Source organism: Hyalella azteca, unplaced genomic scaffold (genome assembly GCF_000764305.2).
Source record: "Hyalella azteca isolate HAZT.00-mixed unplaced genomic scaffold, Hazt_2.0.2 contig10031, whole genome shotgun sequence".
NCBI lineage: Eukaryota > Metazoa > Arthropoda > Malacostraca > Amphipoda > Hyalellidae > Hyalella > Hyalella azteca.
The window spans coordinates 221,190-236,746 of record NW_025940083.1 but is presented as its reverse complement, the minus strand read 5'-3'; the positions used below and the strand labels follow the sequence as shown (position 1 = coordinate 236,746).

The 15,557-nt window shown below is 37.8% G+C and overlaps 1 protein-coding gene across 1 annotated transcript in view; it reads left to right on the top strand.

Annotated features, from left to right (window-relative positions):
* LOC108676850 (carbonic anhydrase-related protein 10-like) overlaps positions 1-7,026 on the top strand; it is a 42,077-nt gene extending 35,051 nt beyond the window's left edge. The window contains exons 8-9 of the mRNA XM_047882267.1: positions 4,953-4,989; positions 6,964-7,026. Coding sequence (XP_047738223.1) covers positions 4,953-4,989; positions 6,964-6,986 — 60 coding nt within the window. The 3' untranslated portion in view covers positions 6,987-7,026. The remainder of the gene's footprint in view (positions 1-4,952; positions 4,990-6,963) is intronic.
* Positions 7,027-15,557: the final 8,531 nt, after the last annotated feature.

Sequence of the window (15,557 nt, the reverse complement as noted above, 5' to 3'; positions counted from 1 at the left end):
AAGCAAAGAACTGAGGTATGCGACTCTCTTTTTTTCTTTCATGTGAACAAACCCAAAAATGAGAGCAGCCCTTTTCGCTCACATTACGCAGTCCCCGATATGAGCGTCGCATGCTCTTGCTCACGATTGCATAAGATCTCTCATGAACCGCTCACACTGTATAATTCCTACAATCTATCTACCAAATATCGTATTATGCCTTAGATGTGCACCACCATGCGGGTGAACAAGACTTTGTGTGTCAAGTTTTTTTTATATAGGAGAGATTTAATGTATTTGCAACCTCATAATAGGTTTTTAATCGTTTTATCATGTCGAGAAAATTATTCCTGTGTCATGGAAATAATTGATCAGATTTGGTACAAATTTCTCAGCTTCTCTTTGATGGTATATCATCACGTCATGTTTCGTATAGATACTTCGTCACATTCACATGCCATCTACTGTCTGGATTGTCTCAGAAATCAACCTGCCTTAGTGGCAATTTTCTCAATAAAACTGCAAGTTTTGTAGCCGCGATATCATTGGCATGGGCAGCTGCTGGCTGCTACAATGCCTTATCATATTTCCCGCGATATCGCCCGGTATTTTGTGCTATTTAGGACGATATCGTGCGCCTGCTAGCCCGCCATTCTCCGCTCGCTACGCTGCATCTTCGGATCACCATATTTTCCAGGACGTCTCCCCGCGGCCTCTTTAGCATCCGTCAAAAATTGCAGGATTGTCCTGAACATAAGGCTGAGGTTCAGTCAAAATCTGCGACTGCCGGCATAATGTGTTATTCCAACGGATCTAGATCATACCCTGAATTTGCAGCAGTGCCCTAAACCTATGGCTGATGTTCATAAGAAATGGGCGACTGACGTCGTAATTTCTTATCTAAGGACACTATACAAATACCACCCTAAGCTCACGTCTAGCCCTTTGTAGTTAGGGATACGAATGTATGTACGAGAAAATGGTAAACGAATGAAATTAGGCAATGAATAGTTTAGGCTGAAAGGATACTTTATGGAGGTTATGTCTCTTGCATAACGGTTTAACGTACGCACACGATACATGCGACATAGAGTTTCGAATTGTTTTTTGAAATTTGTGGTCATTTTGAAAGTGAAATGGAAAAAAAATCTCAACAATCCTTCTACGTTAAAAAAGTGAATTGCGAAGGAGCAAAGTTCGCGGATCAAGCGTGCATGTGTGAGGTGGTAGACTTTTATTATCTTAATGTTTCAGAGAAACACTAATGCCCAAGTTATCGATGTTAGTTTCGCTAATCCGGGTGGGACTTATGATTTTGATGTCTTAAGGAAATTCCTAAGTTATCAATGTCAATTGTGCGTAGCAAGGGTCGGATATAGGATCTTGCTGTCTTGCGGAAATGATCAAGTTATCAATAATTGTTTCTCGGATCAGGGGCTGGATATTTGGATATTTAGTATTTTTATGTCTCGGAGAAATCATCAAGTTATCGATGATAGTTCCGCGAAGCATAAGTTGAATTTAGGATTTGATGTCTAAAGGCAAGAAGAATGACGTGAAATTTGAAGCCTCAGGAGCGTTCAGTGAGTAGAGAATTCAAATTTGCCAGGTTAGTCTCTTAAGATTAAAACGTTTCCGGAGAAGAAGGGAATCTTACATTTCTACATTAAGCAAGGCAAGAAATTTATATCGTGATATTTAATGAAAGGTTGGACAATAATATTATGATATTCCCAGACTGGGATAAAATTTTAGATTTACATTTCATCTAGCTTGCTTAGAATTATAAATTGTTTAATGTTTTCTTGCTACATTACAATCTTATATTTTAATTGGAATAATGCAAAGCATTAATTTGTGTTTGCACAAAGTCAGCCACAGCATGGATTTTAGGTCCAAAAATGACCACAGTTTAAAGAAATAATAAAAAGAAATAAAAAAAATGAATTACCAAGGCAAGATAGAAGTCGGAAGTTCGGTTTCCAGAGACAAGGCGGCTACGATGCAAGCATCGATTTTCAAAGGCTTACCTCGTGGCTTTCCGTCTTTGGCTGAATTCTTTTTTTTTAAGTATAACGAAACCATACTTTAAAAATACAAATTAGTGCTGAAAATGTATACATTATGGTTTCCGTATAACCTCCAACCACAATTTTAAAAAATAGTGCCCGTTTTCAAACAAGTTAGCCTGGTATTCTTGCTAAGAAACAGAGGAAGACTTTGAATGATTGATTATTTGCATTATATTTATGATATTACATTAAGAAATTAGTTATCGTGAAATGTAGTCAAATAACAGATTGACGGGTATACTTATGAATTGCAGCTTTCAGCACAGGGAAAGATAGAAAAGAATATAAACATGTTATAAAAAAAATGCAGAAGAAATCAACGCACAACACTTAACGTTGCCCTGTCAGTTGTGAGACTTCAGTGCGTAGTGTAATGATCATCATTGAACTAGAGAATCTAAAGTTAAGATATGTCATTATAACAAATTTGTTTATTAGAAGCGTTGTAGGTGCTGAAAAAATTATCGATTGAGGGTTATCAGTGCTGATAAAAGACTTACGGCTGAAATATATAAGTCATAGAGAAAGACTCTATTATCTCGACCAAACCTCTTTGAATAAAAGTTGTCAATTTTAGCGATGAGAAGAAATGCTTCACTTGAACTTATCTGTACTAATAAAACGCTGCTTCAGCCGAGCGTTACAAGCTTTAAAACGAGGCTCTAGCCGAGAATTGCTTGCTTTAAAAGACACTGAAATGAAGCTATTTGGATTTTTTTCGAGCAACCGGTCTAAAAACTTGCCCAGTTGAGATGTACAATGAGATTTGACTTCCTTAGAGTTCGGTCGTTCAGGATCAGCTGCATGTCTAATTTTCCCGGGAATGCGGCTGTCCAGCCTACGAGTTTTACTTTTCAGTTCGCAAGCTGAACGGAAAACCTCTGTTTACCCCTGAATGTTATGAATATAACATGGAATATTATGAATATAATTATTATTATTAATATTATTAATTTTTATTATTAATATTATTAATATTATGAATATAACAGGGTTTTACCCCTGTTATATTCATAATATTCTAGTTGACTTATTTTGTGATTCTAATGATTTCATTCTTGTGGTTTATTCTACTGATTTTTTCATTAAAAAATATTCCAATAGTCCCTATAGTGTTCTAAAATATTTTGCCGCGTTTGATCTCAATTTTCAAATCTACGGGATTTAAACATAACATTTGAGTTATTCATTCCTGAAAAATGACCGTGAATGGAAATATATTGTCATATGGTAGAATTACTGTTAAATTAAATCATGTTTTGTTTCTCTACAGTATCTTCCATTTTATAGCTTACTTATTAATAATCGGGTGAAAATTTAATGATAAAATAATTAAAACGGCATCAAAGTATTTCAAACAAGGAAAGTGCAGTACGACAAATGTTTTACTTGAACAAATTTTCCCGTAAATAATCACTCAGACATCTTCAATAGAAATCTATATTTGGAAATGATTCATCGCTGATCTATCATTTAAAAAGCAGCACCGCGGAGCTATCACTTTACCCGCTACATCACAGAGCTATCAGTTTAACAGCCTCCTTGTGCCGGCAAAGAGCCAGCACGATTCAATACTGCGCATACAATTATTCAGCTGTCATAATCTGCATAATCCCTGGTCTGTGAGCCGCACCAAGCCTAATATTCATGATCAATTTTGAGATGAAAAGCTGGCTGAGTAATGGGTGCTATGAATACATTCTGTGCATCACTCCTCTCATATCCAACGGAATTCTGTGCCCTAAGCGACGAATAATTTCAGCAAAGACCATCTAAGATGCTTGCTACGTTGATGGTCATTTGCGATCTGGAATAGCGGCGATTTGATGTCGAGACGCACATAAATTTACTATGTGTTTGCACATATATTTAGGCAATCCTCATTTGCTTAAACAGTTCATAAATATCGATCTTGGATTATCAAATATAACAACTGATATTTTCTAGGCCGTGTATTCAATACCATCTTTGAAAATTCACGCTTTAATAATCGAAGGTTTTCTGACAACCTGACAAGTTTTATCTCAAAGTCGATGGAGGCTCACTGTTACCTCATGACATGTTGTGTCGCGAGTCTCTATGGACTATCCTGCACGGAGAAATCTTGACTCCGCATGCCAGGTAATATCAAGAAATATTTTGCTCGCACTGACAATCAGCTCTGACGTAACGTGAAAATGTCCAGCTGTATTGCATGCGATTTGATTTCCTATTCAATTATTTGAACAAAACCTGTCATAAACAAGGCTAATTAACGAAATTCGATGTCATGACCTTTGTAATTTGACGCTAACAAGCTTGGTACGGCAATGTTCAGCAGAGCTGTAGGTAAATTGTTGGATTTGCTTTAGCTTTAAATGAATTTTTGAGAACATCAAATAGATCCTCGAGCATTTCTCTCGTAGGGCTCAAGTTTACAACAAATGTCCCTGTGATGGTGTTGAGATTATAATAAAAGTGACTCATGATTACAAATGAATGTATTAATGTATATCACATTGATATCAAATGTATCATTGATCATTGGTATCAAATGTATCAATAAATGTGTCATGATTACGAACAAACGCTACAAAAAAAATTAGAAGTACGCATGATTACAACAAAATGTAGCAAGACGCATACTAGCGGCACGACAAAAAAAAATATTTTTGTTTCAGGTACCATCGTTCCCTGCCCATTTGTAGAGCGTTCTAGTTTTAATCTTATGCCCCATGTTTTATTATTTCCGTGCTGTCATGCTGTGGAAAGTGACCAGACTGATGACGTGATTATTGCCTCTGCACGTGATTAACTGGTCACTATTATTTCGACTTGAAAGAAATCGCTGATCAAGTTGTCGTCACGCACCCACTCCCGCCCCCTCCTCGGGCACGACTGACGACTTCTTTTTTGTTTCAGAGCTGCCACAACACCAACAGAACCGGCACATATCAAGGTGAGATCAAACTTTTATATCAAATTGAGCTCAAACTTTTATATTAATGAGTTCAAACTTTTTGTGAGCTCAAACTTTATATCAAGGTGAGCTCAGACTTTTATATCAAGGTGAGCTCAAACTTTTATATCAAGGTGAGCTCAAACTTTTATATCAAAGTGAGCTCAAACAATATCACTTGTAAGAAATATTTCTGAATTCTATCAACATAAATTTATGAAAATTTAATTAATGTACTTATATGAGGAAGGTAATAACTGTAAGACCTTGCATGATATATATTTCATTGTCATTTCACATACGGGACATAATGTCTTTTTTGAAAAGCTTAACCATTTTTCTTGGCCAATTATAACGGAACTAATGTGCTCATTTAGCTCTTTCTAAATTTTGTTTTAGTATATGACACATCGAGAAATCCCACGATAAGAACGGAACAAGATTTAAAGTAATGTTCACATGAGTAGTTTATGAACTAATTTAAAAGATAAGATTGCAAAGCAAATAATTACTCCAACTTTTTCGTCAAGATTGATCTGATTGATTTTCTTCCCAGTTATACTTAGAATCTATTTCATAAATGTCTCTCTCTAAAACATAAACAATCTCTAGTGAAAAAAAAATAATGAACTTGGATGTATTACCCGATAATTTTTAATCTCATAAAAACAATCATTGATCATCTGAATCAAATCTACAGAACCTATTCCAGCACTCTATCCACCAAATGTTATATTATTCCTCCAATCTATTCACCAAATTCTTTGTAATTCCTCCAATCTATCCTACGAACTTCGTATAATTCCAGCACTCCATCCAGCGAACTACACCGAACCTCTATCCATCTTTTAAGATCGCGCTGAATAAATTATCGTAGATTAACTGCAGTGTACCTGATCGAGCAGTGATACCTAGGAAAGTATATAATAGAAAGCATGCCAGGAGTCAGGTTGAAGTGATTTCATAGTTCCAACAAATTCCTCAAAAGATGAATATTTTAACTCGTACGCAGTTGGATATATATTAACTAGAATCTTCACTTATCTTACGGCTCACAAACGACAAAAAACAAGCCATTCATTTAATTTATTCAATTAAAGTGGTTTCTGGAATTTCGGCACCTGAATTTGAAAAGATAAAATCGAGATCTGCAAACTGATGCTGACTTCGATTTGTTATTCTTGCCTAGAAGCTTTAAGGCCTCTTAAAGAATTTTTTTAATATATCAATTGTTTAGTAAAATGAGGAAAAAAAGCAACATAGTACTGATTTCATGAATTCGCTTCAAAGCAGCTTCCAAAATCCGTCAAGAGCAGCTTCCGACAAGACTTCAGATTTTTTCACGATCTTTCGCTATTTAAACGAAAATTGATTTAAATTCGACGAGAAGCAAGACGGCATAGCCGAAACTAGACTACCACGGAAAGCCCATCTGTTGCCCACGCAGTCATCAACTAATGACTGGCAAAGATTGCGTTCTTGTATAAGAGCTGGGGGTGGCAGAATGATACCGTCTCATCCATCATCGAATAATGGATGCTGATAATCGTGTTCGAATAACGAATAGGAATAATGCGCTGGCTCGATATCGTTCATTTTGGACCACCGCTGCTACGTCGTAGGTGAATATTGTTGAATTATAGATGGTTTCTCAATGGCCGACAGTTGGCCGCCGATGATAACGCTATCATTCTCAGTTGTGTTCATCTGCTTCTGCATGCCATTATCATTCCAAGAGGCGCTCCAGGCTCTTCCTCCGATGCGATCTAGAATCCAGGATCTTTGGGCTTTTGTTTTGGAAATTCTCTAAAGCCTTTGACTGCAGTTCCTTTCCATTTCTATTCCTAGTCAGACAGTGGCTGATCTGTCTTAAAGTTGCCTCACCAACACAAATTATCCTTAATTATAAATACTATAATTCTGTGTCAAGGTGATACTTTGGAACAAATATAGGAAAAATATGTTTTTTTTCAGCTGCTGTGCTGGACAACTCGTGAAGTCGACTTCTACCAGCTAATATCTACTTCACTCCGTCTTGAGGCAAGCTCTACTAATATAGAATAAAAATACCCTGAAACCGATAGTTGTCTATAATTTGCCATAGTACATTATTGTACATATCATATTTAATCACAAATTACTATGATACTTGATGTTAGTTATGAAATATATTGTCTTGATCCAAATCCCACAGTTGATTTAAAATTGAGAGAATAGAATTTGTTCAATTTACAAAGCCATCGATTATTTTATTTTCTTAGTTTCACACAAAGTTTTTTCATTGTAGAATAGTGTGCGTACACCAATTCAAGGTGAGTGCGTAGTGCAGAAATTTCAAAGAGAAAAATGTAAGGCTTTCAGTTGAAACCATGTGATATAAAGTATTATTGGTTTTTATAAACATTGGAGCTTGATCATCATCTAAAACCAACTACATCAAATCTCAAGGCTAAGGGGTATTTTTCTATCGCATGCCGACAGGGTTTTAGAGACGGCGTTGAAATTTATGGCACTGCCAAGCCAGGTCAGTTGAGGAGCCGGCCGGCCTAGCCTTTGATGCAATATGTTTGGCTGGGTCATGTATTGTGGAGCAGCCTATGGCTCTCCTGTCACGATTTAGAGCTTAGCTTTAAGTTAGCTCTAAAGATGGACGTTTGGAGAGCGGATTCCAAATAAGGTCCTCATGAAAAAGGCTTTCGAGCCTGAAACAAAGAGACCGTACGGGGCTTTTTGCTGGAGGTAAAATTTTGGCCTGGGTCGGAAGATGATGGATAGTAATCGCATTTTTTCAAAGGGAGAACATATTTGGGGAACAGATGAAAAGGCTTTTTGTCATGAATCATATTTTCTTCAAAACAGAGATCGCTCCGGGGAATATTATGCATTAATTTTACTTCCACTTTAGGCCAAAATTAAATACATCTCCTAGACTGTCTAAATTAATTCTCAAGCGCGCGATCTACATAACTTTGTCATTAAAATATTGCTGAAAGAAGTGAAGACGAAATCATTGCTGCAGTTTAAACGGAAATAGGATCAAATGTTTAGAACTATTTATACGTCTGATAAAAATGCCTCGCGTTCAATCATTTGTCTTGTAACAGCGTTCCGCGTCAAGAAAGTCATGCGTTCAACCTAGCCGTCTGACAAGAAAGTTTAGCATCCAGCCTGGCCTTCTGGCCAGAAAGTCCATCGTTCAGCCACACCGTCGGACAGGAAAGTCCCGCGTTCAGCCTGGCCCTCAGGCAGTAAATTGCCGCGTTCAGCCTAGCCCTCAGGCAGTAAATTGCCGCGTTCAGCCTAGCCCTCAGGCAGTAAATTGCCGCGTTCAGCCTAGCCCTCGATCAGGCAGTAAATTGCCGTGTTCAGCCTAGCCCTCAGGCAGTAAATTGCCGCGTTCAGCGCAGCCGTCTAGCAAGAAAGTCTCGCATTTAGTCTAGTCGTATGGACAAAGATTCTCGCGTCTAGCCTAACCGTCGGGCAAGATAGTGCAGCGTTCAGCTTAGCCGTCTGGCAAGAAAATGCCGCGTTGAGCTTAGCCATCTGGCAAGAAAATGCAGCGTTCAGTCAAGTGGTCTGGCAAGGGAGTCTCGCGTTCAGCTTGAAGTCTTGAGGGCAATCTTTACCATGAGGGGCGGAAGAAGCCGCTTCGATAATGTGCGCAGCTGCAGTATAATGTGTCTCTCTTCGTGAACGTTCTAATCTCCTTAAATAAAGTTAAAGAAAAAGGCACTTTTTCCTCGCAAGCAGTTAGCTCTTTTTACAAAGAAAGAAAAGCTATCTTGAAATTATAGGTAGAAATGCTAGAAAGTTCCGTGATTAAGTATGAAGTTAACATTAATGATTTGGAGTTCTTTGCTTGCAAACGAAAAGAACTGGCACGAAATTTCAAATGAAAGTAAAATATTTTTAACTTGAATGCATGGAATGAAGCTTAGGTTATACGGAAAAATACAATATTTCGTACCGGTTTAGCTGCTCATAAGATTAAAGCACAATATTTAGTACTCGTAACATGGCTTGCTTTGCAATCAATCAATCACTGCGTCGAACAATACACATCACTGGCGCAGATACCGCATCCAAGATGCGACCGTTGGTATTCAAATTGTAGAATTCCCAGGAGCCGGTCAAAGCCGCTAGCTGTATCTCTCCGAGGGGCGGCGGGGCCTCAAATCGGGTTGTTTGTAACTTCCATTGGGGCGGTTTAAACTTGTGCATCAAGTGCGTCGGGAGTCCGGCAATAATTGTTGAACTTCGAGACGGTTTACAGGAGACAGACTAACAAACAAGGCTCGGCTGGAGGCAATACGGCCGGTGGATACCTCGATAGATTGTGTCTACGTACACCGCATAGAAGTTTACAGAGACAAGAAATATAAGTACTCTGGAATTGGACACTTCCATGACTTAGCTGCATTTTTTGGGATGAAATTTGTTATCACTGGAGTAGGTGATAGTTGAAACTTCAAAGATATAAAAGGGGCTTTCATTTAGCAAGAGAAAGGAAAGCTACCGCAGAATAAGTAATAGTGATGGCGTAAACAATTTATTCGTTAAAAGTTTTATAATAACCATAAACAGTGAAACGAATAAATAAAGACTGCCTGATTTACATCGCCTTGAAAACAAGAAATAACCTTGATGTGGATATCAATGGCTGTTATGGCATGCAGCATAATTGCCCTTTATGGCCAGAACATAGCAGCCAAAATAACTATTACGTTGGCATGAACGAAGATGAATTATCACTATCATAAATCATTGGTGCTGTAGCTGCGTGGCTCCAAAGCTTGTAGCATAGCTGTATATATAGTTGCACTGTGTTCAGCAGCAAAATCGACAAACGCGTGGCAATCGCGTTGATGAATTATCCATCCTCGATTCTGAATATAAATGCAATTAATAATTTTACAATAAATAGCTTTCACGCCATTTACTGAATTTTAAAAATAAGATCTAATTTTTCCTTACCAAGCGGATTTGATTTCCTTCTTTTACTTGAATCATATGAGCATTCAAAACTATTCCTCTGGCTGCAATTTTGGGTCGATAAATCAGTTAAATAATTGCGCCGTTTGCCTAAGTAAGGCACCACCAAAACGCCCTTGCGTTCATCTTGATGTCAAAAGAGTCGATGTGACCTGCACTTCAGTGAACCTTATGAAGTAATTAGGCTAATTTGTACGGCCAGCATATTAGCGCATTATAATAGCATAATAAATAGCGAGGCGGGCTCTCAGCGGTCGCACGAAGGTGCCCTTATTTATACCGGACACGCAAAATTCGATGAAGGTTCTTACTTCAAACACTCAACGATAAAAAATTATGGCAGCTTCCAGCCATTATTTTAGTGGATAAATATTATCTTGCGTTGCCGGGTGAAACTAAAAATAGTATAATATTAAATGTTTTTATAAAACCGTTCTAGCATGGATGTCAAAGATATGTATGAGATTTTAACTAAATTTTAATTGTTCCCATTACGTACTCATAAGATTTCCTTTCATAAAATTTTGAATGCATTAATAGATGAAGGATACGTTTTACAACTTATAAACACTAAGCCTTCTATTCTACGGAAATTTCAATTAGGGTACGGAATATTTATTAAAAAGGACAGGTAATTGAAATCGAATTCTGCGAGCGGCTCTAGCGTTCCACGCGTTCTTAGGCATTGCTCCGTGCGTTATCAAGTATTGTTCCACGCGTTTTCGAGCATCATTCCTTGCGTTTTCAAGGATATTTCCACGCGTTTTCATGCATCATTCCACGCGCGTTTCCGATCATCATTCCACGCTCAATTTCGAGCATTATTCCACTCCTTCTCGAGCCTCATTCCACGCGTTTTCGTGCATCAATCCACGCGTTTTCGAGCATCATTCCTCACGTTTTCGAGCATCATTCCACGCGTCTTCGAACATCGTTCCACGCGTTTTCAAGGATCATTCCACGCGTTTTCGAGCATCGTTCCACGCGTTTTCAAGGATCATTCCACGCGTTTTCGAGCATCGTTCCACGCGTTTTCAAGGATCATTCCACGCGTTTTCGAGCATCGTTTCACGCGTTTTCAAGGATCATTCTACGCGTTTTCGAGCATCGTTCCACGCGTTTTCAAGGATCATTCCACGCGTTTTCGAGCATCGTTCCACGCGTTTTCGAGGATCATTCCACGCGTTTTCAAGGATCATTCCACGCGTTTTCGAGTATCATTCCACGCGTTTTCGAGCATCATTCCACGCGTTTTCGAGGATCATTCCACGCGTTTTCGAAGATCATTCCACGCGTTTTCGAGTATCATTCCACGCGTTTTCGAACATCATTCCAGGCGTTTTCGAGCATCATTCCACGAGTTCTCAAGCACCGATGCAGGCAACATGTCTTCGGCAGCGAGAGAAGTTATTTAGATTCAGGCCATTCTTGCCACCACCCAACCATGAAACGAATTCATTAGACTGGTAAATCGGAATCCTCGTCGATCAAATCGTCTCACCGATATCCATCGCAATGAAGGGAAAATATTTAAGAAAAAGGCGATGCTGAGCTTTCATTTGTCGGACCTTACGAACAGGTTTCGTGCGGGGTTGTAAATGAGGGATGAATCGAATCACAAATTAAAATAATAACTATGCATTGATGAAGGAAAACGTTTCTACTCGATCTTTAGCAGTGAGATAAAAATGTGAAGGGAGAAACGGCATCTTCTGAAACAATGTTCTGATTCTGAAAGGAAGTAGGGAATGGATCTTGTCTACGTGCATGAAATTTATCTTTAAAGGAAAAGTAATGTAATTAAAATTTTTTAATCCTAAATTAAAGGATTAATATATATTAATCATTAGAAGTACGATGTCACTTGACCTATGAATTCGATTAACTCCACGGAAAAAATATAATGTGATTTGTATCAATACGTGAAAAATTCCTCATGTATAAATGAATGTTAAATAGGGGTATTATATTTATCCGATAATCGAAATTGATATGAATATTATTATGAAAAGACTTCTGATTAATTCAAATCAAGATTTATCGTCACACAAACTTCATCACGAAACATGAAGACCGGAACACAAAGCCGTCATTTCATACGCAGATTTCATTGGGGGAAAAGTAGAATTTAAAATTGCAAATGTGGAAGGAGGAGGCAGGCCGATGCATAAATGGATGACCAGAAGCCGATTGCAGGACTGACTTCAAAATCTTAGGAGACTTTTTAGGCGTCGATGCTTGGAGCGAACGAGGCTATTTTACAGCGCCAGAATTGGACTGAAGTGATTGACTGACAAGCAGGGAGGCACTCAGCTGGATTGTGCCAGTAGTGGCAAGAGATTGCAGACGTGGCAACACGCTTCACGGTCCTATTAAAAATCATATGCGGAACATGAATGGAGTCATTTGATGTGATTTCTCATATGATATTAAAAATTATTGGAGTAACCATAACTGGGTAATTTTAGGGGTATCAATATTAAAAATCACACGAGTATCAAGAAAGACTGATCATAAATCAGTGAATGGCTGCTATTCGCCCCGTAATTGTATTTCTAAGGCGGCAACCAAAACACAATTCGATTCATCTCTGACTTAGAGCCGTCAAAAATACTCCTAAAATTTGCCATAAAAATTTGCTTTTGGATCTTGTATGGCCGGTATAGATCTGCCTATAATTCACATAAAGTGGCATCCTACTGGGTAGTAGCGACGTTACTTTAGTGTCTATGTTGGCCGCCGAAGATCCGCCTATAACTTCCAATAAGTGGCATCCCGCTGAGTAGTTGGCGTATTAGTTTCTAGCCTCAGTAGGTCGCCGAAGATCCGCCTATAACTTCCAATAAGTGGCATCCCGCTGAGTAGTTGGCGTATTAGTTTCGGGCCTAAGTAGATGCCGGGAGGATCTTTTGCGATAAGATTCTAGGCTGGGTCATAACGAGCGTCCGCCATCATTATGCTGATGAAAGCAGCTCTGGGACAAGGGTCAGTTGGGTGGGGCCAGTCGGGTCTGTGCAACACGAGGTAAGTGAGCTAAACCTGGCTTGAATATAGCAATAACAAGAGCCTGAAGCGTGTCTTACTTCGCCCCAACCTTAGAATTCCAGGCTATAAGATACCAATGATACCAATACTGAGGTAAGCAACATCGATGATGACAGAAATAAAACAATATGGTCTTATTCGGCCGTGCAACTGAGGCTAAGTGGGATAAATTTCCTCTGAATACTGCATTTAATAAGATCATACCCCTTTTCTCTTATAGCTATGAGGCACTGAATGTATAACATATGGTATGGAAAAAATATACTATCCAAGCCCGGTAACGTGTCATGTGGCAAGCGAAATCGACAAACCGAAATCATAATGAAAACTAACACAAAAAAGCTGCATAAAAAATTGCACTGAAAATGTGAATAATTACTGTATATTGCTAACAGAAGCGTATATTGAATCCCACCTTCATTTCGCATCTTCGTGCAATTTCAAGTTGGCAAGTCAGTCTTATATTCTGCGTTACCGTTTTATTTTCATCAATTACATGCGTTTTAATTTTCAGTAGCGCTATCTCATTACACTTGTATTCATGAATTTATCAAAATAACGATGAACCGGGACTGCAAAACGCTTGAAAATAAAATTACGTTGAATATGTGTTGCTTTTTCTTGCTCTAATTCCCTAATAAATTTGCACCTCTTGCAATATAATAATCTAAAAACTTAAAAGAATACCTTAAATATATGTTAATTTGCAATCATTTTGCTTCTCTGAGTTATCATTCAATAATTTAAATACTATAATAACAGCATTTACCCACAAAAATGCAAAAAAAAAACAATGATGTACGAAAAAACATAGCCCGCATTTTTCTCCCTGGCACTAAGACATAAAACGCATTGTTTCAACTCCGCATAAAATATATTATACAAAAATCTTATTCTCCACAGTTAACATAAAATTCACGGGTAATCATATCTAAAAGAAATTAAGCATAAGCAATGTTGAATTTTAGCAGCGCAGCTTGCTAGTCTTTTTTCTTTCCAGGGGTACTGCTAGTGACCTGCAGTTAATTTTATTTATTAATATATTAATTATTAATTCTTCCTCGTGCACTATTTCAATGTCTGTGCAGAAGGTTCATGTGGCTGTCATATAATTTCTTGGGCATTTATTGTTGATTTGGCGACATCCGTGCATTAATATTAATTTTCCCTGGTGTAATATGATTGGTCTATTATCTGCCTGGCATTATATTTGTACCTATTGCCGAATTTACTCGAGACTTGGCAAATTTTTGTAATGTGCGACCTTTTTATGGTTTTTAGTTTGTATCTAGTAGGAGAATTTACGCGTTTATATTTGCTTGACGTTAATCGTTTCATTACTCCTAAAATTTAACCTAGGATAATTTATAACCATGACAAAATTCTGGATCCCAAGATCTTTTGATTAAACATTGACTACAGCAACTTCTAGTGAAAGACTACTTCTGCTATCACTAGGCATTCATTCAGGCATGATTTACGTAGGATGCTCTCTCACAACAACAATGTAAGAGATTATAAGTTAAAAAATAAGAATTTTCATTGTATTTTATTGTTTTGAAACCGTTTTCATATAATATTAGATCTCTTTCTCATTTTCAATTACAGTGTTTCGTCAGTTCTGAGAGTCAACGAAGAGTGTCAAAGACCATTTTATTTAATCTGAATTTTTTAATGTAAATGTTATTTTATTTTATTCACAGGAATCGATAAAGGCAGAAGTATGGAAGGGCGAGCATTTATCACGAAGGCATCTCTGCGCTGAACAGATCTCCTTCAATCTCTTGGCTGGTCTCAGTTCCGATAAACTGCGTCAACGAGAAAATCTTCGTGTGAACACAGTTTGTTAAAACATGAATAAATACCATTTCAAGTTCTCTGAAAAATCTTGTCAAGAACACTGCTGGTTTAAGCATGTCTGAACACACCGGGTTATGTTCTCACTAATATTTGAGGAGAACACCGCTCATGAGAATAGAAATTGATGAGAAAATATCTTGCTTTTGCTGTGCGAACAAGTATGATCAACAGGAAATATGCAACGAAAATATTAATGTCAAATAAACAAGCTCGAGAAGGTAGAGATCTGCTTCGAAAAATATTTATTTTAAACAAGGGGGAAAAAGCCCAGAGTAGTTGCGAGTAATGCAAATTTACTAGAAAACCATTACGTTTCCTCGATGAGTTCACCGCAGCTACAACGTAACTGATCACTGTCAAACGACTGCCTGCAAGAGTAAACGTGACCGCATTCTGTCCATGAACGAACATTCCATGTCGCATATATAATATATGAAATATATGACCGATGAGATAAATGGAATTATAGAAGCCGTTTAAGTTTCACTGAATAATCAAAGAGTAATCTCTGTAATTTCTGCAAGGAATGACTTCAAAGAGGAAGTTTTCATTCGGGGCATTGCTTCTCAAAACGCTCATCCCTCAATCGTGGCTATATTTACATTTGTTCAATTGTAAAGAAGTATTGATTCTTGATCCCGTCAAACTATACACCAATACTGGGATCAATA